The sequence below is a fragment of the Hyperolius riggenbachi genome, chromosome 4, assembly GCF_040937935.1.
Source record: "Hyperolius riggenbachi isolate aHypRig1 chromosome 4, aHypRig1.pri, whole genome shotgun sequence".
Taxonomy (NCBI): domain Eukaryota; kingdom Metazoa; phylum Chordata; class Amphibia; order Anura; family Hyperoliidae; genus Hyperolius; species Hyperolius riggenbachi.
Window position 1 is genome coordinate 28,880,974 of NC_090649.1, and position 26,084 is coordinate 28,907,057.

The window sequence follows — 26,084 nt, forward strand, 5'->3', positions numbered from 1 at the left end:
AAAAAAAAAACAACATAGATGTCTTATTCAGTTATCTTTTAGCTTGAGTTGTTTTCTTCACAGGGAATATTTTTAAATCTTATCTTAAAAATAACTTTGAAGCACTTGGCAACTTATTTTCATTAGCTTCTAGTTTGTTGGGGGTGGGAAAACATGTCTTTCACAAATGTGAAGTGACCTGTAAAATAAAAATTAAAAAAAGATACTCGCTGTCAGGCCTGTAGGAATATCCACCCATGAATCAGTTCCAATGCCCCAATCTACCTCCACACGCTTCACCCTATGTGGCGCGTCACCACTTGAACGACAGGTGAGAGACAACACCTACCTGACTTCGGTTACACCCAGGCCTTTAGTGTGCAAGGTATTGGAGCTGAATGCAGGGTGAGCAAATAAACTTCCAGGCCAAACAAGGATTCAGAGTTAGCAAAGTCCAGTAACAGTCCAGGGTCATATACAGGTGATCAGATATATTGCAGTACAGGAGGGCTAGGCAAAGAGAGGTCAAAAACGTATCTGAGGTCAAACCAAGCAGCAAACAGTCATAACGATAATCCAGGCAAGAGGTCGGTTCAGGCAGCAGGCAAGGGAGGTCCAACAACAGGCAGAGGTCAAAATCCAAGTAATCCAATACAACAATTCAATTCAATTCAATTCACTTTATTGTCATTGTGTAACACAACGAAATTACTTTTCATGACAACCCCACGGTGCATATAGGGAACATAGTGATAGTAACAAGGAAGAGAAGAAATTATACAAGTATGCCAGATATTACAGATGTTTAAACAATTTGTACACAGTGTTAATTATTTCAGAGAGGATTCAGAGTTTATCAAGTTTATGGCGGATGGGAAAAAGCTGTCTTTCAGTCTGTTTGTGTGTGTACGGGTTGATCTAAAACGTTTACCTGATGGAAGGAGCTCAAACAAGGCATTTCCAGGGTGAGTGTTGTCTTTGATAATGTTTTTGGCCCTTCTCAAGCTGCGAGTATTATACAAAAGTTCCAGTGATGGTAGTTCAGTGCCAATAATGGCTTCTGCTGTTTTAACAACTCGCTGCAGGGCTTCTCTAGTAGCCTTCGTGCAGCTGTTGTACCAGGCCGTCATGCAATTGGTCAGAACGCTTTCTATAGTGCATCTGTAGAAATTAAGCAAGACAGCGCAGTACAGTGCACTCAGCAACCAGCAAGCTAGACCTATCACGGGCCATATGCAAGTGTCACAGCAAGGTTTAAATACTGACAGCATCCAATCAGTGGCCGGCCACATGCACACAACAGCCAATCACACTCAGGCATTAATCTTGTTTAACTACCTGCGGACCGCCGCAGTATGAATCTACGACGGGCAGAGGGCGCTGCGGTTCTGACCTGACGTAAGCTCTACGTCCCATTGACCGCGCGCCCCCGCCCATCCCCGGCGCTGTCCCCGCTGCAATGTGCTGCCCTGCCACCTCTATGACGGCAGAGCACTGTGAGCCGGGCAGGAGCCATTTTCATTGGCTCCTGTCCCTGTCATTCATGTAAGCCGTTCCCATTGGCTTACATGGAGTGACAGGGTCAGGAGCCAATGAAAGCGGCTCCTGACCGGCGCACAGCACTCTGCCGTCATAGCGATGGCAAAGAGAGCAGCCTGCGGCGGGGACAGTGTGGCGTGACCGGCGGGAGCGGTGGATTTTAGCAGCGATTCGCCGGGAATCGGTGGTTTACTGAACCAGCACCCTCTGGTCCTTAACCACCTTAGCGGTATGGACGAGCTCAGCTCGTCCATTACCGCCAGAGGGTGCCGCTCAGGCCCTGCTGGGCCGATTTACATGAAATAAAGAGCAGCACACGCAGCCGGCACTTTGCCAGCCGCGTGTGCTGCCCGATCGCCGCCGCTCTGCGGCGATCCGCCGCGAGCAGCGGCGAAAGAGGGTCCCCCCAGCCGCCTGAGCCCTGCGCAGCCGGAACAAATAGTTCCGGCCAGCGCTAAGGGCTGGATCGGAGGCGGCAGACGTCAGGACGTCGGCTGACGTCCATGACGTCACTCCGCTCGTCGCTATGGCGACGATCTAAGCAAAACAAGGAAGGCCGCTCATTGCGGCCTTCCTTGTTTATTCTGGGCGCCGGAGGCGATCAGAAGAACGCCTCCGGAGCGCCATCTAGTGGGCTTTCATGCAGCCAACTTTCAGTTGGCTGCATGAAATTTTTTTTTTTTATTTAAAAAAAACCCTCATGCAGCTGCCCTGGCGATCTTAATAGAACGCCAGGGTGGTTAAGGGGGCAGAGGGTGCTGGTCCCGAAGTGGTTAAAGAGACTCTGTAACAAAATTTTCAGCCTTATTTCTTCTATCCTATAAGTTCCTATACCTGTTCTAATGTGGTCTGGATTACTGCAGCCTTCTCTAGTTGCACTGTCTCTGTAATATAACTAATCTTCTTTCCTTTGTCAGGCTTTGTCGACAGGAATGGAATGCTGCCTCAGCTGTGATAGCGAGAAGTTATGTGTACCCTCTGCAGGCCCCCTGCAGCCTCTGTGTGTGTGCTTTGTTTATCCCTCACAGACAGGCCTCTGCTCTCTGTTTCAGCTTGTCATGCTGAGAAACTGTGAGAATCCCTGACAGGAGTGCAGATAATTCACTGGTAATAAAAACTTGTACTATACTGTAACATGATATATATATATATATATATATATATATATATATATATATATATATATATATATATATATATATATATATATATATATATATATATATATATATATATATATATATATATATATATATATATATATATATATATATATATATATATATATATATATATATATATACACACACACACACAGGGAGCGCAGAATTATTAGGCAAATGAGTATTTTGACCACATCATCCTCTTTATGCATGTTGTCTTACTCCAAGCTGTATAGGCTCGAAAGCCTACTACCAATTAAGCATATTAGGTGATGTGCATCTCTGTAATGAGAAGGGGTGTGGTCTAATGACATCAACACCCTATATCAGGTGTGCATAATTATTAGGCAACTTCCTTTCCTTTGGCAAAATGGGTCAAAAGAAGGACTTGACAGGCTCAGAAAATTCAAAAATAGTAAGATATCTTGCAAAGGGATGCAGCACTCTTAAAATTGCAAAGCTTCTGAAGCGTGATCATCGAACAATCAAGCGTTTAATTCAAAATAGTCAACAGGGTCGCAAGAAGCGTGTGGAAAAACCAAGGTGCAAAATAACTGCCCATGAACTGAGAAAAGTCAAGCGTGCAGCTGCCAAGATGCCACTTGCCACCAGTTTGGCCATATTTCAGACCTGCAACATCACTGGAGTGTCCAAAAGCACAAGGTGTGCAATACTCAGAGACATGGCCAAGGTAAGAAAGGCTGAAAGATGACCACCACTGAACAAGACACACAAGCTGAAACATCAAGACTGGGCCAAGAAATATCTCAAGACTGATTTTTCTAAGGTTTTATGGACTGATGAAATGTGAGTGAGTCTTGATGGGCCAGATGGATGGGCCCGTGGCTGGATTGGTAAAGGGCAGAGAGCTCCAGTCCGACTCAGACGCCAGCAAGGTGGAGGTGGAGTACTGGTTTGGGCTGGTATCATCAAAGATGAGCTTGTGGGGCCTTTTCGGGTTGAGGATGGAGTCAAGCTCAACTCCCAGTCCTACTGCCAGTTTCTGGAAGACACTTTCTTCAAGCAGTGGTACAGGAAGAAGTCTGCATCCTTCAAGAAAAACATGATTTTCATGATTTCATGCAGGGCAATGCTCCATCACACGCGTCCAAGTACTTCACAGCGTGGCTGGCAAGAAAGGGTATAAAAGAAGAAAAACGAATGACATGGCCTCCTTGTTCACCTGATCTGAACTAGAGATGGGCCGAACGGTTCGCCGGCGAACGGTTCCCGGCGAACTTCGGTGGTTCGCATTCGCCTCCCGCAGGCGAACGTTTCCGGAAGTTTGGTTCGCCCCACAATGCACTATGAGGGTCAACTTTGACCCTCTACATCACAGTCAGCAGGCCCAGTGTAGCCAATTAGGCTACACTAGCCCCTGGAGCCCCACCCCCCTTATATAAGGCAGGCAGCGGCGGCCATTACGGCCACTCGTGTGCCTGCATTAGAGAGAGTAGGGCGAGCTGCTGTCTGTCTCTCATAGGGAAAGATTAGTTAGGCTTAGCTTTTAATGGCTGCATACCTGTTCAGTGATCCTGCCACTGCATACCTGTTCTGTGAACCCACCACTGCATACCTGTTCTGTGATCCTGCCAATGCATACCTGTTCTGTGAACCCACCCACCACTGCATACCTGTTCAGTGATCCTGCCACTGCATACCTGTTCTGTGAACCCACCACTGCATACCTGTTCAATGATCCTGCCACTGCATACCTGTTCTGTGAACCCACCCACCACTGCATACCTATTCAGTGATCCTGCCACTGCATACCTGTTCTGTGAACCCACCCACCACTGCATACCTGTTCAGTGATCCTGCAACTGCATACCTGTTCTGTGAACCCACCACTGCATACCTGTTCTGTGAACCCACCCACCACTGCATACCTGTTCAGTGATCCTGCCACTGCATACCTGTTCAGTGATCCTGCCACTGCATACCTGTTCTGTGAACCCACCCACCACTGCATACCTGTTCAGTGATCCTGCCACTGCATACCTGTTCTGTGAACCCACCCACCACTGCATACCTGTTCAGTGATCCTGCCACTGCATACCTGTTCTGTGAACCCACCACTGCATACCTGTTCTGTGAACCCACCACTGCATACCTGTTCTGTTCAGTGGACCCGCCACTGCATACCTGTTCTGTTCAGTGGACCCGCCACTGTATACCTGTTTAGTGAACCCGCCACTGCATAACCTGTTCTGTTCAGTGAACAGTTTGGTGTGTCAGTGTGAAGCAGTACCTTAATTACACTACCTGATTGATGTATACACATGCAAGATGTTTTAAAGCACTTTAGGCCTGTCATTTAGCATTCAATATGATTTCTGTCCTTAAAACGCTGCTTTGCGTCAAATCCAGATTTTTCCCCGGGACTTTTGGCGTATATCCCACTTCGCCATGCCCCCCTCCAGGTGTTAGACCCCTTGAAACATCTTTTCCATCACTTTTGTGGCCAGCATAATTATTTTTTTTTTCAAAGTTCGCATCCCCATTGAAGTCTATTGCGGTTCGCGAACTTTAACGCGAACCGAACCTTCCGCGGAAGTTCGCGAACCCGGTTCGCGAACCTAAAATCGGAGGTTCGGCCCAACTCTAATCTGAACCCCATTGAGAACCTGTGGTCCATCATGAAATGTGAGATTTACAAGGAGGGAAAACAGTACACCTCTCTGAACAGTGTCTGGGAGGCTGTGGTTGCTGCTGCACGCAATGTTGATGGTGAACAGATCAAAACACTGACAGAATCCATGGATGGCAGGCTTTTAAGTGTCCTTGCAAAGAAAGGGGGCTATATTGGTCACTGATTTGTTTTTGTTTTGTTTTTGAATGTCAAAAATGTATATTTGTGAATGTTGAGATGTTATATTGGTTTCACTGGTAAAAATAAATAATTGAAATGGGTATATATTTGTTTTTTGTTAAGTTGCTTAATAATTATGCACAGTAATAGTCACCTGCACACACAGATATCCCCCTAAAATAGCTAAAACTAAAAACAAACTAAAAACTACTTTCAAAAATATTCAGCTTTGATATTAATGAGTTTTTTGGGTTCATTGAGAACATGGTTGTTGTTCAATAATAAAATTATTCCTCAAAAATACCACTTGCCTAATAATTCTGCACTCCCTGTATATATATATATATATATATATATATATATATATATATATATATATATATATATATATATATATATATATATATATATATATATATATATATATATATACACACACATACATACACACATACAGTGGGTTGCAAAAGTATTTGGCCCCCTTGAAGTTTTCCACATTTTGTCATGTTACTGCCACAAACATGCATCAATTTTATTGGAATTCCAATTGGAAAGACCAATACAAAGTGGTGTACACGTGAGAAGTGGAACGGAAATCATACATAATTCCAAACATTTTTTACAAATCAATAAGTGAAAAGTGGGGTGTGCGTAATTATTCGGCCCCCTGAGTCAATACTTTGTAGAACCACCTTTTGCTGCAAATACAGCTGCCAGTCTTTTAGGGTATGTCTCTACCAGCTTTGCACATCTAGAGACTGAAATCCTTGCCCATTCTTCTTTGCAAAACAGCTCCAGCTCAGTCAGATTGAATGGACAGCGTTTGTGAACAGCAGTTTTCAGATCTTGCCACAAATTCTCGATTGGATTTAGATCTGGACTTTGATTGGGCCATTCTAACACATAGATAGGTTTTGTTTTAAACCATTCCATTGTTGCCCTGGCTTTATGTTTAGGGTCATTGTCCTGCTGGAAGGTGAACCTCCGCCCCAGTCTCAAGTCTTTTGCAGTCTCCAAGAGGTTTTCTTTCAAGATTGCCCTGTATCTGGCTCCATCCATCTTCCCATCAACTCTGACCAGCTTCCCTGTCCCTGCTGAAGAGATGCACCCCCCCCTCCGAGCATGATGCTGCCACCACATTTGACAGTGGGTATGGTGTGTTCAGAGTGATGTGCAGTGTTAGTTTTCCGCCACACATAGCGTTTTACATTTTGGCCAAAAAGTTCCATTTTGGTCTCATCTGACCAGAGCACCTTCTTCCACATGGTTGCTGTGTCCCCCACATGGCTTGTGGCAAACTGCAAACGGGACTTCTTATGCTTTCTGTTAACAATGCCTTTCTTCTTGCCACTCTTCCATAAAGGCCAACTTTGTACAGTGCATGACTAATAGTTGTCCTATGGACAGAGTCTCCCACCTGAGCTGTAGATCTCTGCAGCTCGTCCAGAGTCACCATGGGCCTCTTGTCTGCATTTCTGATCAGCGCTCTCCTTGTTTGGCCTGTGAGTTTAGGTGGACGGCCTTGTCTTGGTAGGTTTACAGTTGTGCCATACTCCTTCCATTTCTGAATGATCGCTTGAACAGTGCTCTGTGGGATGTTCAAGGCTTTGGAAATCTTTTTGTAGCCTAAGCCTGCTTTAAATTTCTCAATAACTTGATCCCTGACCTGTCTTGTGTGTTCTTTGGACTTTACGGTGTTGTTGCTCCCAATATTCTCTTAGACAACCTCTGAGGCCCTCACAGTGCAGCTGTATTTGTACTGACATTAGATTACACACAGGTGCCCTCTATTTAGTCATTAGCACTCATCAGGCAATGTCTATAGGCAACTGACTGCACTCAGAACAAAGGGGGCCGAATAATTATGCACACACCACTTTGCAGTTATTTATTTGTAAAAAATGTTTGGAATCATGTAAGATTTTCGTTCCACTGCTCATGTGTACAGCACTTTGTGTTGGTCTTTCAGGTGGAATTCCAATAAAATTGATTCATGTTTGTGGCAGTAATGTGACAAAATGTGGAAAACTTCAAGGGGGCCGAATACTTTTGCAACCCACTGTGTTGTGTGTATATATATATATACCGTATATACTCGCATATAAGCCGACCCGCATATAAGCCGGCCCCGCAACTTTTACCTGAAAAACCAGGTAAAAATGATTGACCCCCATATAAGCCGGGGGTAGGAAATGCTGGCCGCCTTATTCCCCTAGTGTGTCCCAGTATAGCTAGTATAGTGCCCAGTATAGCTAGTATAGTGCCCAGTATAGCTAGTATAGTGCCCAGTATAGCTAGTATAGTGCTCAGTATAGCTAGTATAGTGCCCCAGTATAGCTAGTATAGTGCCCAGTATAGCTAGTATAGTGCTCAGTATAGCTAGTATAGTGCCCCAGTATAGCTAGTATAGAGCCCCAGTATAGCTAGTATAGTGCCCAGTATAGCTAGTATAGTGCTCAGTATAGCTAGTATAGTGCTCAGTATAGCTAGTATAGTGCTCAGTATAGCTAGTAAAGTGCCCCAGTTTAGCTAGTATAGTGCTCAGTATAGCTAGTATAGTGCTCAGTATAGATCGTATAGTGCCCCAGTTTAGCTAGTATAGTGCTCAGTATAGCTAGTATAGTGCTCAGTATAGCTAGTAAAGTGCCCCAGTTTAGCTAGTATAGTGCTCAGTATAGCTAGTATAGTGCTCAGTATAGCTAGTATAGTGCTCAGTATAGATCGTATAGTGCCCCAGTTTAGCTAGTATAGTGCTCAGTATAGATCGTATAGTGCCCCAGTTTAGCTAGTATAGTGCTCAGTATAGATCGTATAGTGCCCCAGTTTAGCTAGTATAGTGCTCAGTATAGATCGTATAGTGCCCCAGTTTAGCTAGTATAGTGCTCAGTATAGATCGTATAGTGCCCCAGTTTAGCTAGTATAGTGCTCAGTATAGATCGTATAGTGCCCCAGTTTAGCTAGTATAGTGCTCAGTATAGATCGTATAGTGCCCCAGTTTAGCTAGTATAGTGCTCAGTATAGATCGTATAGTGCCCCAGTTTAGCTAGTATAGTGCTCAGTATAGATCGTATAGTGCCCCAGTTTAGCTAGTATAGTGCTCAGTATAGATCGTATAGTGCCCCAGTTTAGCTAGTATAGTGCTCAGTATAGATCGTATAGTGCCCCAGTTTAGCTAGTATAGTGCTCAGTATAGATCGTATAGTGCCCCAGTTTAGCTAGTATAGTGCTCAGTATAGATCGTATAGTGCCCCAGTTTAGCTAGTATAGTGCTCAGTATAGATCGTATAGTGCCCCAGTTTAGCTAGTATAGTGCTCAGTATAGATCGTATAGTGCCCCAGTTTAGCTAGTATAGTGCTCAGTATAGATCGTATAGTGCCCCAGTTTAGCTAGTATAGTGCTCAGTATAGATCGTATAGTGCCCCAGTTTAGCTAGTATAGTGCTCAGTATAGATCGTATAGTGCCCCAGTTTAGCTAGTATAGTGCTCAGTATAGATCGTATAGTGCCCCAGTTTAGCTAGTATAGTGCTCAGTATAGATCGTATAGTGCCCCAGTTTAGCTAGTATAGTGCTCAGTATAGATCGTATAGTGCCCCAGTTTAGCTAGTATAGTGCTCAGTATAGATCGTATAGTGCCCCAGTTTAGCTAGTATAGTGCTCAGTATAGATCGTATAGTGCCCCAGTTTAGCTAGTATAGTGCTCAGTATAGATCGTATAGTGCCCCAGTTTAGCTAGTATAGTGCTCAGTATAGATCGTATAGTGCCCCAGTTTAGCTAGTATAGTGCTCAGTATAGATCGTATAGTGCCCCAGTTTAGCTAGTATAGTGCTCAGTATAGATCGTATAGTGCCCCAGTTTAGCTAGTATAGTGCTCAGTATAGATCGTATAGTGCCCCAGTTTAGCTAGTATAGTGCTCAGTATAGATCGTATAGTGCCCCAGTTTAGCTAGTATAGTGCTCAGTATAGATCGTATAGTGCCCCAGTTTAGCTAGTATAGTGCTCAGTATAGATCGTATAGTGCCCCAGTTTAGCTAGTATAGTGCTCAGTATAGATCGTATAGTGCCCCAGTTTAGCTAGTATAGTGCTCAGTATAGATCGTATAGTGCCCCAGTTTAGCTAGTATAGTGCTCTACGTCTGCTTCTGGCATCTGCTTCTACGTCAGCTCCGCCTGGTGCTCAAACACCTCTGTACTGGCCAAGAAATGCACACCAGAACTTGAACTCCTCCTCATCAATTGCAGGCCAACCTACTCGCCCAGGGAGTTCTCCTCCTACGTCCTCGTGGGTGTGTATATCCCTCCTGATGCAGAGGTAAATGCTGCCCTGCGTGATCTCAGTGATACCATCATGCAGTGGGAGACGGCCCTCCCGGACTCGCTGTTCATTATCTTGGGGGATTTTAACAAGGCAAACCTCCGCAAAGAGCTGCCCCGCTTCCATCAGCACATCACCTGCCCCACCAGGAGTGCCAACACCCTCGACCATTGCTACACGGCCCTGAAGGATGCATACAAAGCGACACCGTGGGCAGCCCTAGGCTCATCTGACCACTGCATCATCCACCTGGTACCTACTTATAAAAGGCGCCTGGAAACCTCAAAACCTGTCACTAAGTCCTCCAAAGTGTGGTCAAGTGAGGCTAAACTTCAACTTCAGGCCTGCCTTGACTGCACAGACTGGAAGGCGCTGGAATCGCCTAACCTGGACGAGTGGGCAGACAATGTATCCTCGTACATTAGCTTCTGTGAGGACTCCTGTATCCCAACAAAAACCTTCAAACTGTATCCAAATGATAAACCGTGGTTCTCAAAAAGACTACGACAACTACGTCGTAGCAAAGAAGCCGCACATAAGTCCGGCAACCAGGTGGAATACAAGAAGGCAAGAAACGACCTAAACAGAGAACTGAGGTCCGCTAAGAGGGGCTACGCGGAAAAGCTGGAACAGAACCTCTCCTCAAACGACTCACGAGCCGTGTGGAAGGGACTGAAGGCTGCCACCAACTACAAGCCCCCCCCTCAGCACGCCACACCGAGCTCTGAGCTTGCCGAGAGTCTCAGTGACTTCTACTGCAGATTCGAGAGTCAGCCAGCACCTGCAGGACTCCCACAGCCACCTGCACAATCTGCCACGGTAGCCCTAGGCCCTTACTCACCCCCACCATCAGTGAGGGAGGAGGATGTACTGAAACACTTGCTAAGGCTAAATGCTAGGAAAGCCTCAGGTCCGGACGGTGTGTCGCCAGCCTGCCTGAAAACCTGTGCTCGCCAGCTCGCTCCCACCCTCTCTTCCATCTTCACGAGGTCCCTCCAGGAAGGCAAAGTTCCTGCGTGCTTTAAGAGGTCTGCCATTATCCCGGTCCCCAAAAAGCAGGGCATCCTCGACCTCAACAACTTCAGGCCCGTGGCACTTACATCCGTGATCATGAAAGCTTTTGAAAGCATGGTGCTACCTCTCCTTAAGCACTCTACTGAGGGACTGCTGGACCCGCACCAGTTCGCGTACAGAGCGAACAGGTCCACAAATGACGCCATCAACATCTGCTTGGAGCACGTCTATGATCACCTGGATAGACCGGACTCCTACGCCAGGATCCTCCTACTGGACTTCAGCTCAGCATTCAATACTATCAGCCCTAAAATACTTCAGGACAATCTCGCTGCGCTAGGAGTCCACCCCACCCTACGCCTGTGGATCACGGACTTCCTCACCAACAGGTCCCAGGTCGTTAGGTTAGGCACCATCTCCTCACAACCTAGGATCACCAACACAGGGGCCCCACAAGGCTGTGTCCTGTCGCCGTTCCTGTTCTCTCTGTATACGAACAATTGCAAATCCACTTCGGACTCGGTAAAAGTAATCAAATTTGCCGATGACACGACCATTGTGGGTCTCATCACCAAAAACGATGAGAAGGCGTACCGCCACCAGGTCGAAAGCATATGCAGCTGGTGCAGAGAGAACGGTTTGGTCCTAAACACAGCAAAAACGGTGGAGATGATTGTTGATTTCAGGAGGAGCGCTTCTACCCCGCCTCCAATCCACATGGATGGCATGGAAGTGGAAAGAGTCCCCAGTGTCCGCCTACTGGGCACAACTATCTCCAATGACCTGAGGTGGAACACCAACACGACCTCAACACAGAGGAAAGCCCAACAGAGACTTTTCTTTCTCCGCCAACTGAAAAAGTTCGGTATGGCCCAAAAACTGCTGACAAATTTCTACTCAGCCACGATCGAATCCGTCCTATGCTCTTCCATCCTGGTCTGGTACACCAGCTCCTCCGCCAGCGACAAGCTCAAACTGCAGAGGGTCATCAAATCTGCAGAGAGGATCATCGGAAGATCCCTTCCCACTCTGGACCTCCTCTACCACTCCAGGCTGAACACCAGAGCATTAAAGATCGCCAACGACCCCTCACACCCAGGCTACCGCTTCTTTAATCAGCTCCCCTCGAGCCGGAAGCTCCGGTTCCGATCCATCTACACCAGGACCTCAAGACATAAGAACAGTTTCTTTCCCTCTGCTGTCAACCTCCTGAACTCTCGCCATGGAAATGCCTATCCCCACCCCAAAATACCAAGACGCACTGAGGCACTTTGCACATAGCTCAAGCGTACTTTTTTTGGTTGTTTTTTTATTGTATTGTAACTTATGCCATTGTCTCCCTCTGCATACATGTTCTTTAATGCTCTGTTTTTCTGTATAATGTTCTGTTACTACTGCATGTCCTCTATCTGTAACTACTGTGTACCGTGTATCAGTACCCTGTAAGTGCCAAGCCCAATTCCGGGCACGACCCAGTCGTGCTTGGCGAAATAAAAGTTTCTGATTTCTGGTTTCTGATTTCTGAGTATAGATCGTATAGTGCCCCAGTTTAGCTAGTATAGTGCTCAGTATAGATCGTATAGTGCCCCAGTTTAGCTAGTATAGTGCTCAGTATAGATCGTATAGTGCCCCAGTTTAGCTAGTATAGTGCTCAGTATAGATCGTATAGTGCCCCAGTTTAGCTAGTATAGTGCTCAGTATAGATCGTATAGTGCCCCAGTTTAGCTAGTATAGTGCTCAGTATAGATCGTATAGTGCCCCAGTTTAGCTAGTATAGTGCTCAGTATAGATCGTATAGTGCCCCAGTTTAGCTAGTATAGTGCTCAGTATAGATCGTATAGTGCCCCAGTTTAGCTAGTATAGTGCTCAGTATAGATCGTATAGTGCCCCAGTTTAGCTAGTATAGTGCTCAGTATAGATCGTATAGTGCCCCAGTTTAGCTAGTATAGTGCTCAGTATAGATCGTATAGTGCCCCAGTTTAGCTAGTATAGTGCTCAGTATAGATCGTATAGTGCCCCAGTTTAGCTAGTATAGTGCTCAGTATAGATCGTATAGTGCCCCAGTTTAGCTAGTATAGTGCTCAGTATAGATCGTATAGTGCCCCAGTTTAGCTAGTATAGTGCTCAGTATAGATCGTATAGTGCCCCAGTTTAGCTAGTATAGTGCTCAGTATAGATCGTATAGTGCCCCAGTTTAGCTAGTATAGTGCTCAGTATAGATCGTATAGTGCCCCAGTTTAGCTAGTATAGTGCTCAGTATAGATCGTATAGTGCCCCAGTTTAGCTAGTATAGTGCTCAGTATAGATCGTATAGTGCCCCAGTTTAGCTTGTATAGTGCTCAGTATAGCACTCAGTATAGCTAGTAAAGTGCCCAGTGTAGGTAGTATAGTTGCCCCCCTGCCCCCACCGCCGCTGCTATTACCTGCCCGCATCTTCTATTCCCCTCTCCGTGCTTGTAAACAGTCACAGCAGCGCGCCCGGCGCTGCTACTGTGACGACGGCGAGCCAGGAAAGAGCGGTTCCCATAGTAACAGGACGCTCTTTCCTGCCTCGTCACAGTAGCAGCGCCGGGCGCGCTGCTGTGACTGTTTACAAGCACGGAGAGGGGAATAGAAGATGCGCCAGGTAATAGCAGCGGCGGCGGCCGTGGGGGGGGGACCCGCGGACCAGCGGAGGGGGGGGACCTGCAGACCAACATGACTCGCATACAAGCCGACCCCCCAACTTTTGACCCCCTTTTTGGGGGTCAAAAATTCGGCTTGTATGCGAGTATATACGGTATATATATATATATATATATATATATATATACACACACACACATATCACTTCCTGGTTAGCGGTCATGTTTTTTGTTTGTAAACACTGCCTAAAACTGTCGATTAAAAGCCAGGATTGCGTCAGGGAGCAGCAGAAACGGCAAAGAGGAATCCAGGAGATCACAGTGACTTGATTGGTATGTTTTTTAATTGTACAAATCGGACAATACAGATTCTCTTTAAGTATCATCTGAGAGAGAGATCAGCTGAAACGGGTGGCAATACATGTCAGCTGAGTAACCAGTACTAACCAGCAAAACATCCTGACTGTGTCTCAGCTATAGCATAGGGTTAAGAGCTCTCCACAGATACAGAAGAATCATAAAACAATGTCCCTTAATACATAAACATTTCCAAAGTCCATATAAAATTCCTCCCAGAGTCCTTGGGTGTAAGGAACTTCACCAGTGCTCCCAGTTGTTACAATGACACCCAGTGCTCCTTCACCATATACTCAATAAAGCCTCTCACCACAGGTCATGGCTGACCCAGCACAGACCAGCAAGTAACGCTCTGCAGATACCATCAGCGTGTTCCTCCAACAGCAAAATTCCTAAGACTCAAACATGGCCAACATAGTGTAAAACCGCTTTTTATTTAAAAAGTTAAAAGGTAGTGCACTTACAAAGTTTCAGAAAGTCAATGTGCAGATTAGTTTTTCCTTGAGCTCATTCAGCGTCCCTCGCTCTTTAAGCTCCGCCCGAACAGAATGAATTAATAAGATTTAATAATAAGGCAAATGTGCGTATCTAGGGTATGTACTAGATTCTAAACAAGAGAAAAGATAAAAGTTATAATTTTATTAACCCTTAATAGTACACAGAAAAAACACAATACATCATATATAATCACACAACAGGGTGGACAAGACAATAATAAAAACACCCTATAATCAGGGTAGGGTGGCTGCAAAGATGCGTAAAATTATATGTGACGGCATAGTGGCAGCTAGCAGCAGGTAAATAACGTATAAATGTATAATATCATGAATAATAAATATATAGGGTAACTAGGAAAGTGCAATTTACCAAGTACAACACAATAAGAGTATAGTTAATACATAGGCTCCCATCACTGATTCTTAATAAGAAAGAGACATTTGATACAAACCACTGTGGTGTAGCCAATCATTTACAAACCATCAAGTATATTCATCCATATACTAAAGTGAGTATCAATAGTACAATAAAGCATGTAGCCAGGATGTATAACAATAATAGTGAAACTATAGAAAGCCAAAAGTGATAAAAAAGAAGGAATACCATGGACCTAGAATACAGCAAAGAGTCAGTCCTATGGTCCAATAAATAAGGAGTGCCCACACAACGAGGAAAAGAAAACATGACAGGTAGCAGTGTCTCTGCCAATTACTTGCTTCCGAGCTCCACGCCAGTGCCCAGTAATGCGCCGCAGCTACCCTCAGAACGGAGGTCTGACATGTGTGTCGCCGGCAACCCGCCGGCTTTCTCAGAGACCACGCCCCCTATGTCGTACACCCCCGCATTAAGCACGTCATTTCCCTATACGTCACATGAAGGAATGGAAAGATGCTGCGTAGCTACGCAGCTTGATTGTCTGAGCGGCGCCGCGTTGCCATAGCAATGCGGCAGGCGCACCGCCAATAACCAATAGGGAAGGAGTAAATACGTGGGGGACAGGAAGTAGTAATGAATAAAAACAATTGTACACATAGTTTCTACATACTATAGTGGAAAGACCATTAATAGATAATATAGCACTATGAAGATATTAATTCAATCCATAATCTCAAAATATCACAAATCAAATAAGTGAGTCTCGTTGGTATGTTGTCACTCAGCACATCCCATAAGTCATAGGCGGAGACGTTGCCATCTTGTGGAGAAAGTCTATAATGCAGGTAAAGCAAGAAGCACAATAACATTAGTTGCTGAATATTAAAGTCTAGCAATCACCCTTCATAAAAAGGTAGGTAAATCCAGTCATCCGGACAACAGGGCCAAAAAAGGAGGTAGACGAAAGGCACAATTAAAGAAGCTGAAAAATAACAAATAATAAAACCGGAAAATTTGGGAAGCCAAGTTAAGGGTGGTAATTGTATCAGGAGGCATAGAGGATGAAGTCATGGGACGAAACTAGTTGGGCGGAGCCTAAAGAGCAAGGGACGCTGAATGAGCTCAAGGAAAAACTAATATGCACATTAACTTTCTGAAACTTTGTAAGTGCACTACCTTTTAACTTTTTAAATAAAAAGCTGTAATGAATAGCGGAGATGCCGCCGCATGGGCAAGCGGCATGGCGGCCATCTCCGCGTTCCAGCCGGCGGCTTCTGCCGCGCAGTTACATGCTGCTGGTTCACCTGGTCCTTCTACTGCACACAGATTGAGAGCTACGCGCGCGTGGGCCAGGTGACAGGACCTTTATGCTAGCAGAAGGGGAGTCAGCTGATCAAGCCGGTCAGCTGACTCCAGCTATGCTCCGGATTGGCTGAGTGACTGGGGCGGCGCTGTGGAGCGCTCTGGGTATATATATAGGACTTGCCTGTCAGTTGCGAGTTGTCTGCTGTTGCGAATGCTTACGTGTGAGCGCTCAGACCCCAGTCAGATCTTACAGTGTGTTAGAACCAGCCGGAGCTGGGAATTCACACTTAATCAGATTCCGTTGATAGCTTTGAAGTACTATTATATTGTAAGACTTGTGTATCATTCTTTAGTCTAGTTCCCAGGTCTTGAAACCAAGGACTTCACACCTAGACTAGGATTGTTATATTACTATTGTTTGTCTGTTATGATCTCTCGCTTTCCTGACTACCCTCTTGCTTACTGATTCGGTACTTTTGCCTATCTGATAACCGTTGCCGACCCTGCCTGTACCTTGATACCGAATCAGTCTTCTGTACTTTATCTGTCCGTACGTTGCTGACCTTGCTTGTCTGACCTTTCTGCCCTCACTAGTGGGTCTTGCCACTAGTGAGGGAATTCTTAAGGGCTGTCACCTAACCCTTAGGTGAACAACCTGGCTGTACTGTCTGTGACGCTTGCTCCTCAGGTGTCTGTTAGCTGCTCGCAGAGTCCTATGATCACCTGCTCCTCAGATCATCTTGCAGCACAGTCAGTGGTCCCTGGCCCTCAGAGGTCTACTGGCTGCAGTACAGTCTGATTCCCTGCTCCTCAGGGAATCCTTGGCTGTAGTACTGTCATAATCACTCATTCCACCAGTGACCACCCTTGCAGCACAGTCAGTGGTCCCTGCTCCCCTGGTGTCCACTGGCTGCAGTACAGTCTGATTCCCTGCTCCTCAGGGAATCCTTGGCTGCAGTACAATCTGAATTCCCTGCTCCTCAGGGAATCCTTGGCTGCAGTACAATCTGAATTCCCTGCTCCTCAGGGAATCCTTGTCTGCAGTAGTGTCTGTATCTCCCGCTCCTCGGAAGATAACTTCTCCAATTACTGTTGCACCAAACACAATACCACATTAGGTGTCCTGTGTCTAGCTATACTAGTATTATTGGTGATTCTGCAGATCACCACATAATCAGGTATAGCATCTGTATTATTGGTGATACTGCAGATCACCAATAATCAGAAAAATATGTGTTGCTGACACCAATCGTTACAAAAGCGGGTTTTCACTACGTTGGCCATATTTGAGTCTTAAGATTCTCGGTTTTGGAGGAACACGCTGATGGTATCTGCAGAGTGTTACTTGCTGGTCTGTGCTGGGTCAGCCATGACCTGTGGTGAGAGGCTTTATTGAGTATATGGTGAAGGAGCACTGGGTGTCATTGTAACAACTAGGAGCAATGGTGAAGTTATTTATGCCCCAGTCATACAGTATTACACTATTGCAGTGCCTTTCTGTTTTCTATGTTTGGAGTATTCGAGAGGAGAAAAGACCACATTGAAAAGATCCTGTATACTGGCTGGGCCAGAAGCGCTGTTTGCTGATCCTGAGAAGGGCAGCCCTAATATCTGGTGAGCGTATAGTGTAACCATTTACCACAGGAAGATTGGGAGAAGTTCCTTACACCCAAGGACTCTGGGAGGAATTTTATATGGACTTTGGAAATGTTTATGTATTAAGGGACATTGTTTTATGATTCTTCTGTATTTGTAGAGCTCCCTGTTATTACTCCCCATATTTTATACTTAAAGTGACACACGCACTTAAAAGACAGGAGCGACCAGGAAATATAAGCGGAACAACTGTACAGCCATTAGGGCATATAGTGGAGGATGTTGTCTGGTTTTAATAGGGTTAAGAGCATTGCCTCCGACGTGAGAGACAAGGGCTCAATCCCAGCCAGGGTCAGCATCCATATATTATTGTTTATTACATAAATCTCTACCTAAGTGTCAGCTGACTCTACCTCTGTCGCCGCCTCAGACCATACTGAGGCCGAGAGGAACGATCCCTTACACTCGCCTATTTAGAGGGCATGCTCTGGATCACATAGATCCTTCCTGTCCTCTCTACATACCCTCAATCCACTGAAACTTCGCACCTTACAATCTCCTCAGAAAGCTTTGGAAGCACTTGCACCCCTGAGTGCTTCCAAAGACAGGTGCATCCGTACCGCACACGCATGCATGACCTCAGATTTGCACAGTACGGATCTGCTCGGCCTTGTTCACACTAGGTACGTTTCTGTGCGCTTTCCACAGCGCACTGCCCTGTGTGTTCTAGAAGGTATTGATTTTCCCATGTAATTAAATGTGCCTGGTTCACATCTATGCGCTGCGCTGAGCTGAGTTACAAAAAGATAGTGTTGCATGCATGTCTGTGCATCGAGCTGTATAGCACACCTCAATGCAAGTGAATGGGTGTGCTTTTTCAGCGCATACAAGCGCATGTGTTTTTACCCCATTAGGAAAAATACATTTACATATGAAAACAAAGCTTTATTGACAACTGCTACAATAAGCAAAACATGCTTAAAAAAAGCACACCGTAACGAACTGAAATGCGCACAAGTGCATGCGTTTTATCATGCACTTTTACATGTTTTTTAACGCACCCAATGTGAACGAGGCCTCAGGGACATGATTACTTCTGAAGCCTTAACAAGGACTCTCAAAGGCCTATAACTTCAACGGGGAGGGACAGTATGGAATAAGAGCAAGGAAAGAGGACCTTGAAGGTCTAAGTGATCCAGAGCTTTGCCTCTCCATTGGTATCTAACTTTTTTTTTAATTGACTAGGGGCCCTACAGAAAAAGAGAGTGAACAACTAATGATATAACACAAACATGCATAAAAAAACAAGACGTGTGGTAGAAGATTATACTGGAGGTGGAGAAGATGAGGAACAGAGATGGGAGGGTAGAGAGGTGAACATTTATTTTTCTATACAACTTTACCTCATCAGATCTGTTCAAGCAGTTGGCTCTGTGCATCAAGGTCTGTACCAAATACCTGAAAACAAATATATTTTAAAAATTGTTTAAAAAAAACAAAACATTTATTGGCCGTTTGCACTCTACACGCTCCAAGCAGTTTCAAAACTTTGGTTTAAAAAAAATCAGGCGTTGAAACTTGGGCTATGCTATATCATGCAGGAAATGCGCTGCAGCATGTCCCAGTCCAGCCTCTCTCAGTGGAAACTCAAACTAATGAGCGTACTACAGGAAGTGACATCACAGGTCACAGGGAGTTTTCTGTCAACGATTTCCTTTATAACCAACTTTGCTTCCTGCCGTGTGCACTGCATGTACTGTAAACACAGCATGTAACTGACACTTCAGTCCTCCACTGGTTTGATCATCAAGCTATTTGAGAAATTCAACTTTAATTCCAAATTGCAGTGTTTGCAACTATTTTGGTGGATAGACTGCTCATAAACTCCTTCTTTCGGAATGAGTAATCAGCTGCACTAAGCATGAGCCATTGTTACAGGTTTTTAAAGAGACTCTGTAACAAAAATGTCATCCTTTTTTTCTACTATCCTACAAGTTCCTAAACCTATTCTAATGCGCTCTGGCTTACTGCAGTACTTTCTACTATCACCATCTCTGTAATAAATCAACTTATCTTTCCCCAGTCGGATTTGTCGCCCTGTGTCTGGAAGGCTGCCAACTCTTCAGTGTTGTTGATTTGTTATGCACGCCCCCCTCTACGCTCCTCTATGCACACTCCCATATGTGTTATTTACATTAGGCAGCGTCTCTGCTCTCTTATCAGTGAGAGAAGAGAGCTGCCTTTTACAAGATGGATTAATCGTCCTCTGCTAGGCTGTGAAAGGAGCTGGGCTGTCACATACTGAGGAATTACAGACACCAGCAGAGCTTTCTGCAGGAAGAAACAATCAGCCTCACAGCCTGTCACTAGTATTCAGTGGATGAGAGCTGCAGGGGGACAGAAGGTAAACACACAAATGATCTCTTGAGATTCAAAAGGAAGGCTGTATACAGCCTGCTTGTGTATGGATGTATTTTCTATGTAAGGGCATACTGTACAGGTCCTTCTCAAAAAATTAGCATATTGTGATAAATATTATGATGATTTTGGCATACAGCTCATGAAAACCCAACATTCCTATCTCAAAAAAATAGCATATTTCATCCGACCAATAAAAGAAAAGTGTTTTTAAAACAAAAAAAGTCAACCTTCAAATAATTATGTTCAGTTATGCACTCTATACTTGGTTGGGAATACTTTTGCAGAAATGACTGCTTCAATGCGGCGTGGCATGGAGGCAATCAGCCTGTGGCACTGCTCAGGTGTTATGGAGGCCCAGGATGCTTCAATAGCGGCCTTAAGCTCATCCAGAGTGTTGGGTCTTGCGTCTCTCAACTTTCTCTTCACGATATCCAGATTCTCTATGGGGTTCAGGTCAGGAGAGTTGGCAGGCCAATTGAGCACAGTAATACCATGGTCAGTAAACCATTTACCAGTGGTTTTGGCACTGTGAGCAGGTGCCAGGTCGTGCTGAAAAATGAAATCTTCATCTCCATAAAGCTTTTCAGCAGATGGAAGCATGAAGTGCTCCAAAATCTCCTGATAGCTAGCTGCATTGACCCTGCCCTTAATAAAACACAGTGGACCAACACCAGCAGCTGACATGGCACCCCAGACCATCACTGACTGTGGGTACTTGACACTGGACTTCAGGCATTTTGGCATTTCCCTCTCCCCAGTCTTCCTCAAGAGTCTGGCACCTTAATTTCCGAATGACATGCAAAAGTTGCTTTCATCCGAAAAAAGTACTTTGGACCACTGAGCAACAGTCCAGTGCTGCTTCTCTGTAGCCCAGGTCAGGCGCTTCTGCCGCTGTTTCTGGTTCAAAAGTGGCTTGACCTAGGGAATGCGGCACCTGTAGCCTAATTCCTGCACACGCCTCTGGATGTTTCTGCTCCAGACTCAGTCCACTCCTTCCACAGGTCCCCCAAGGTCTGGAATCGGTCCTTCTCCACAATCTTCCTCAGGGTCCGGTCACCTATTCTCGTTGTGCAGCATTTTCTGCCACACTTTTTCCTTCCCACAGACTTCCCACTGAGGTGCCTTGATACAGCACTCTGGGAACAGCCTATTCGTTCAGAAATTTCTTTCTGTGTCTTACCCTCTTGCTTGAGGGTGTCAATGATGGCCTTCTGGACAGCAGTCAGGTCGGCAGTCTTACCCATGATTGCGGTTTTGAGTAATGAACCAGGCTGGGAGTTTTTAAAAGCCTCAGTAATCTTTTGCAGGTGTTTAGAGTTAATTAGTTGATTCAGATGATTAGGTTAATAGCTCGTTTAGAGAACCTTTTCATGATATGCTAATTTTTTGAGATAGGAATTTTGGGTTTTCGTGAGCTGTATGCCAAAATCATCAATATTAAAACAATAAAAGGCTTGAACTACTTCAGTTGTGTGTAATTAATCTAATAATATATGAAAGTCTAATGTTTATCAGTACATTACAGAAAATAATGAACTTTATCACAATATGCTAATTTTTTGAGAAGCACCTGTACATCAACCTACACCCGGTTTTGGTGGCCATTTTCTTTGTAAACAAACTTTTTAAAACTGTTTTTGACTACTTTTAATGCAGCGGGGAGCGGTGAAATTGTGACAGAGGGGAATAGGAGATGTCCCCTAACGCACTGGTATGTTCACTTTTGTGTGATTTTAACAATACAGATTCTCTTTAACTAATTTTTGCTTTTTTTTTTTTCTAAAACAACAGCATTTTTCCGACTGCTACATTGAGGCCTTGTTCACATTGCGTTCGGCTCCCGTGTCCGTCCACGGTGGCCTTATTTTGAGGCATTTTTCCTTTCCGATTCCCGGCGCTTGGGTGGGCGATTTTTTGGGGGGTTAGCGGTTTCCGACGTGTTCTTCCCGAGTGTTTTGGTAAATCACTCCCTGACGCAAGTCAGGAAGTGAACTCTGATCCGGAAAAACGCGAACGCAATAGCTCCACAAAGCGGTTTTGTGAGCGTTTTGTGTTCTTCCTACACCTCCCATTATAGCAAAAACGCCCTAAAATGGCTCAAGCACCGCTTTTAAAAACTGACAGTGCACTGAACGCTCTAGTCTGAACTACACCATAGCACAACATGGTGTAAGTGCTTTCTGAGCGTTTTTGGAAAAAAGTCAGCGCTTAGATTTTCCAAAAAACGTCTCTAAAGTGAACAAAGTCTAACAAAAGAGAAGGAGTCATTTTTAAATACTCCATTTCTTATTAGCAGTTTAGCGTCAATCGGTCCTAAAAGCCACTTTATTGGTAGTCTGTGCCGACCACCTTAGTTCAACATTAGGAAATGGTGGGGTCTTCAACTCCCTGCCTGACACTTTTTCTTCTGCAGATCGACACTTAGGAAATAGAATTAAATAAATAAGAATGCTTCCAGTTCATGGCTCCTGTAGGTTCCTGGATGTGAGACTACACTAATTGCTGACCCATGTGCCCTGTCATGCGTGCACCTGCTTGTGTCGTGCTCACACATTTTATAAATGAAGCAATACAATCAGTAAAGTTGACCTTTTTTTAAGTTTATTAAAATTACAGTATCAAATTAAAAAATATAATTTTTTTTTTGTGTCAGCTATACCTGGCCTTAAAGAGGAACTCCAGTGAAAATAATGTTATAAAAAAAGTGCTTCATTTTTACAATAATTATGTATAAATTATTTAGTCAGTGTTTGCCCATTGTAAAATCTTTTAAATCCCTGATTTACATTCTGACATTTATTACATGGTGACATTTTTACTGTTGGCAGGTGATGTAGCTGCTGCATGCTTTTTTGGCAGTTGGAAACAGCTGTAAACAGCTATTTCCCACAATGCAGCAAGGTTCCCAGACTGGAAACTGCCAGGAGTACGTACTTTTCTTGTTTCTTGTGGGAGGGGTTTCACCACAATATCAGTCATACAGCGCCCCCTGATGGTCTGTTTGTGAAAAGGAATAGATTTCTCATGTAAAAGGGGGAATCAGCTAATGATTGGGATAAAGTTCAATTCTTGGTCGGAGTTTCTCTTTAAAGGCCACACGAGGTGAAAAATGCAATCTATCTTTACTTCCCTGGGGCTTCTTCCATCCCCTACAAGTCTTCTGGGTCCCTTGCCGCAGCTCCGGCGCTCCCCGATGTCCCGCCCATACCGGATCGGCACTTCTGCGCATGCACGTTTATGGCCACATTGCACTTATCACATGCAACACTTATCATGTGAAAAATATGACTATAATAAATGACTATGATACATTTACTTTGACGGCATAGGTATTATACATGCTTTTGCCATATCAACAGCGACACCGCAAAAATTCTAAAATTATCAGGAAACTAAAGGGATAAAAACCTCAGAACCTGAAGAGGTTAACTGAGTAAATGAAAACGGTTGTTACTTGATGCGATTCTGGATGATCCTCGTGGTTTTAGATCACATCCTTCTTTATCAGTAGGTCCCATAGTAATTAACAGCAGCATTACTATAGGGGGCCACTAGAGGGAACCTTTTTACTCTTTTTCTAACTTAAACCACTATAGGAAGCATTGCCACATTCAATGTTGTGTATTCAAGTCCAAGTGCAGTGTTTTTATTTTTTTTCCTTTTTTTTAATAGGCATGTAAAAAAAATGTAAAAAATAATCAAATTGGAAAAACAAGCTGTTTTTATGAAATGCACAAATACAGTAGAGTCCCAGTCATCTGGAATTTAACTAACCAGAAGTCTCAACCAACCAGAACAAATTGCCGACATTACTTAGCGGTGAAGGACAACTTCTTGGCTGTTTGTGGGCTTCTCAGTGCTTAAAGAGAACCTGTACTCTAAAATTCTTACAATAAAAAGCATACCATTCTATTCATTATGTTTTCCTGGGCCCCTCTTTGCTGTTTCTGCCACTCCCTGCTGCAATCCTGGCTTGTAATTGCCAGTTTTAGGCAGTGTTTACAAACAAAAGACATGGCTGCTAACCAGCATGTGATGGGCTGAGAGGAGCTCAGTCTGTGACTCATACAGAGCCTGCAGGGGGCGTGCAGAGGGTGTGTATAACTTCTACTTATTACAGAAGAACAGCACATTCCAAGAACAGCACATTCCTGCCTGAGCCCACAAAGGAAAGATGATTAGATTATATAACAGAAAATAATACAGCCACTGTGCAACTAGGAAAGGCTGCAGTAAGGGCCGGTTCACACTTGCGGTTCTCTGCCAAACGGACCGGATGACCTGACCGGATCCGGACCGGAACCGTACGGTTCTGATCCGGATCCGATCCGGATCCGGTCAGTTTGCATCAGGTGTTCATCAGGATGCGATCCGGATCCGTTTGGCAAAAGATAGTAGAAAAGGAATAAAAATGTTGGGGTCTGGGAGGTCAGCAGAAGGTGGACCTGTGGAATCAGGCCCTCCGCTGTTTAGCACTCACCTCCACCTCCGACATACTGCCAACATCTCCAGCACGTTTAAAATCACTGCTGCTCCACTCCAAAATGCTTGCCCATGTGTCCCCATCCAAAATCGCCGCTTCAATACGCATAGGAAGTGGGGTAGAACATCCGGATTTTTAGCCAGTGTGTTGTGCGCTCTCCGGTTCTCATAGCTTTGTATTGGCCGGATGGTGCAGTCCGGCTCCGCCCCGGATACGGCTGCCGGAGGAGCCGGACCAAAAAATAGCGCATGTTGGAACGGACGCCGGAGTCCGGATCCGGCCCGGATCCGGCCCGGCTCCGGTCCGGCAGAACGGACGCATGTGAACGGACGCATAGGCTTTCATTGCTATGCCGTGCGTCCGTTCCGTCCGTTCTGCAAGCGGTCCGGCTCCGGCACGGCGATTCCGGACGGCCACCGCTAATGTGAACCGGGCCTAATCCAGACCACATTAGAACAGGTATAGGAACTTATAGAAGAAATAAGGCTGAACATTTTGTTACAGAGTCTCTTTAAAGACTGGGTTCCACGGCTCCCCCAAGGTGAATATACTGATAATCACTGAATTTTACTATAAAAAAGGTCTACTACACCAATTCCCAGATCTACATCTCCTTTCACAATCACCTTCTACCTGCTCAGCCTGCCTGGAACCACTCCCACCCATCATAAGTCACGCCTCTCTCCTAAACGTGATGTCATCGTCTGGAAAAATAAATAATTGCTATTAACTTCAAAACAAAAGCAGCACAAATCTTTATTTTTGCGGCACAAAATGGGCACAAACAAAGCACTAACCAAACATACTAGAATTTTTGCTGATTGTAGGGGGGCCAACTTCACACAGCCCAAATGAGCGCATTGTGCTCTTTTCTCTCTCGTGTTGCAGAACACCCCTTACTCATTTGCCAACGGCCTCCTCTCTCCATGGAACAGTACACACTGTTGATCGCCCAATTAAGACCATTGGTTAATCGCCCAATGGAAAATTGAGCAATGCATGGGCACTTTTACAGGCAGATCCCGCCCTTGCAATTGTCTCTTTAAAGGACCATTATCCCAAAAAGTAGGCAGTTAAAATGTGACAGAACCGACAGGTTTTGGGCCAGTCCACCTCCTCATGGGGGATTCTCAGGGCTTTCTTTGTTTTCAACAGCAGTTGCAAAGTATAACTGACAAAATAGTGTGAGTAGGGAGGCTGGCTGGTATCTTACTATTATGGCAGGTAAACTGCCATTCAGGAAATGCTGTTGAAAACAAAGAAAACCCTGAGAATCCCCCAAGAGGAGATGGACTAGTCCAAAACCTGTCGGTTCTGTCAGATTTTAAGTGCCTACTTTTTTTCGCGATAGTGGTTCTTTAATGTCAGTGAGGCACTGGAATGGCTCAGATTATTTGCCAGGGATGAAGCCAGAGGGCTGACGAGACAGGCGGCTTATAGGGAGGATTAGGGAAACTTTATGAGGCATTTAAATGGTGACTGATCCCAGCTCATTACTACATTCATTCTTTCCCTTGCTAATAATCTGCTATGAAACATGATGGCTAGAAACTATTATTGTTCATTATATGACACCTCCCCGGCTTGTAGCGCCCTCAGGCT

The 26,084-nt window shown here is 44.9% G+C and overlaps 1 protein-coding gene across 1 annotated transcript in view; it reads left to right on the plus strand.

The window, feature by feature from the left end:
• The first annotated feature begins 236 nt into the window (after positions 1-236).
• The window catches only part of LOC137504603 (uncharacterized), a 43,174-nt gene continuing 17,326 nt past the window's right edge, over positions 237-26,084 (plus strand). Inside the window, exons 1-2 of the mRNA XM_068233186.1 lie at positions 237-310; positions 10,310-10,913. Coding sequence (XP_068089287.1) covers positions 237-310; positions 10,310-10,913 — 678 coding nt within the window. The remainder of the gene's footprint in view (positions 311-10,309; positions 10,914-26,084) is intronic.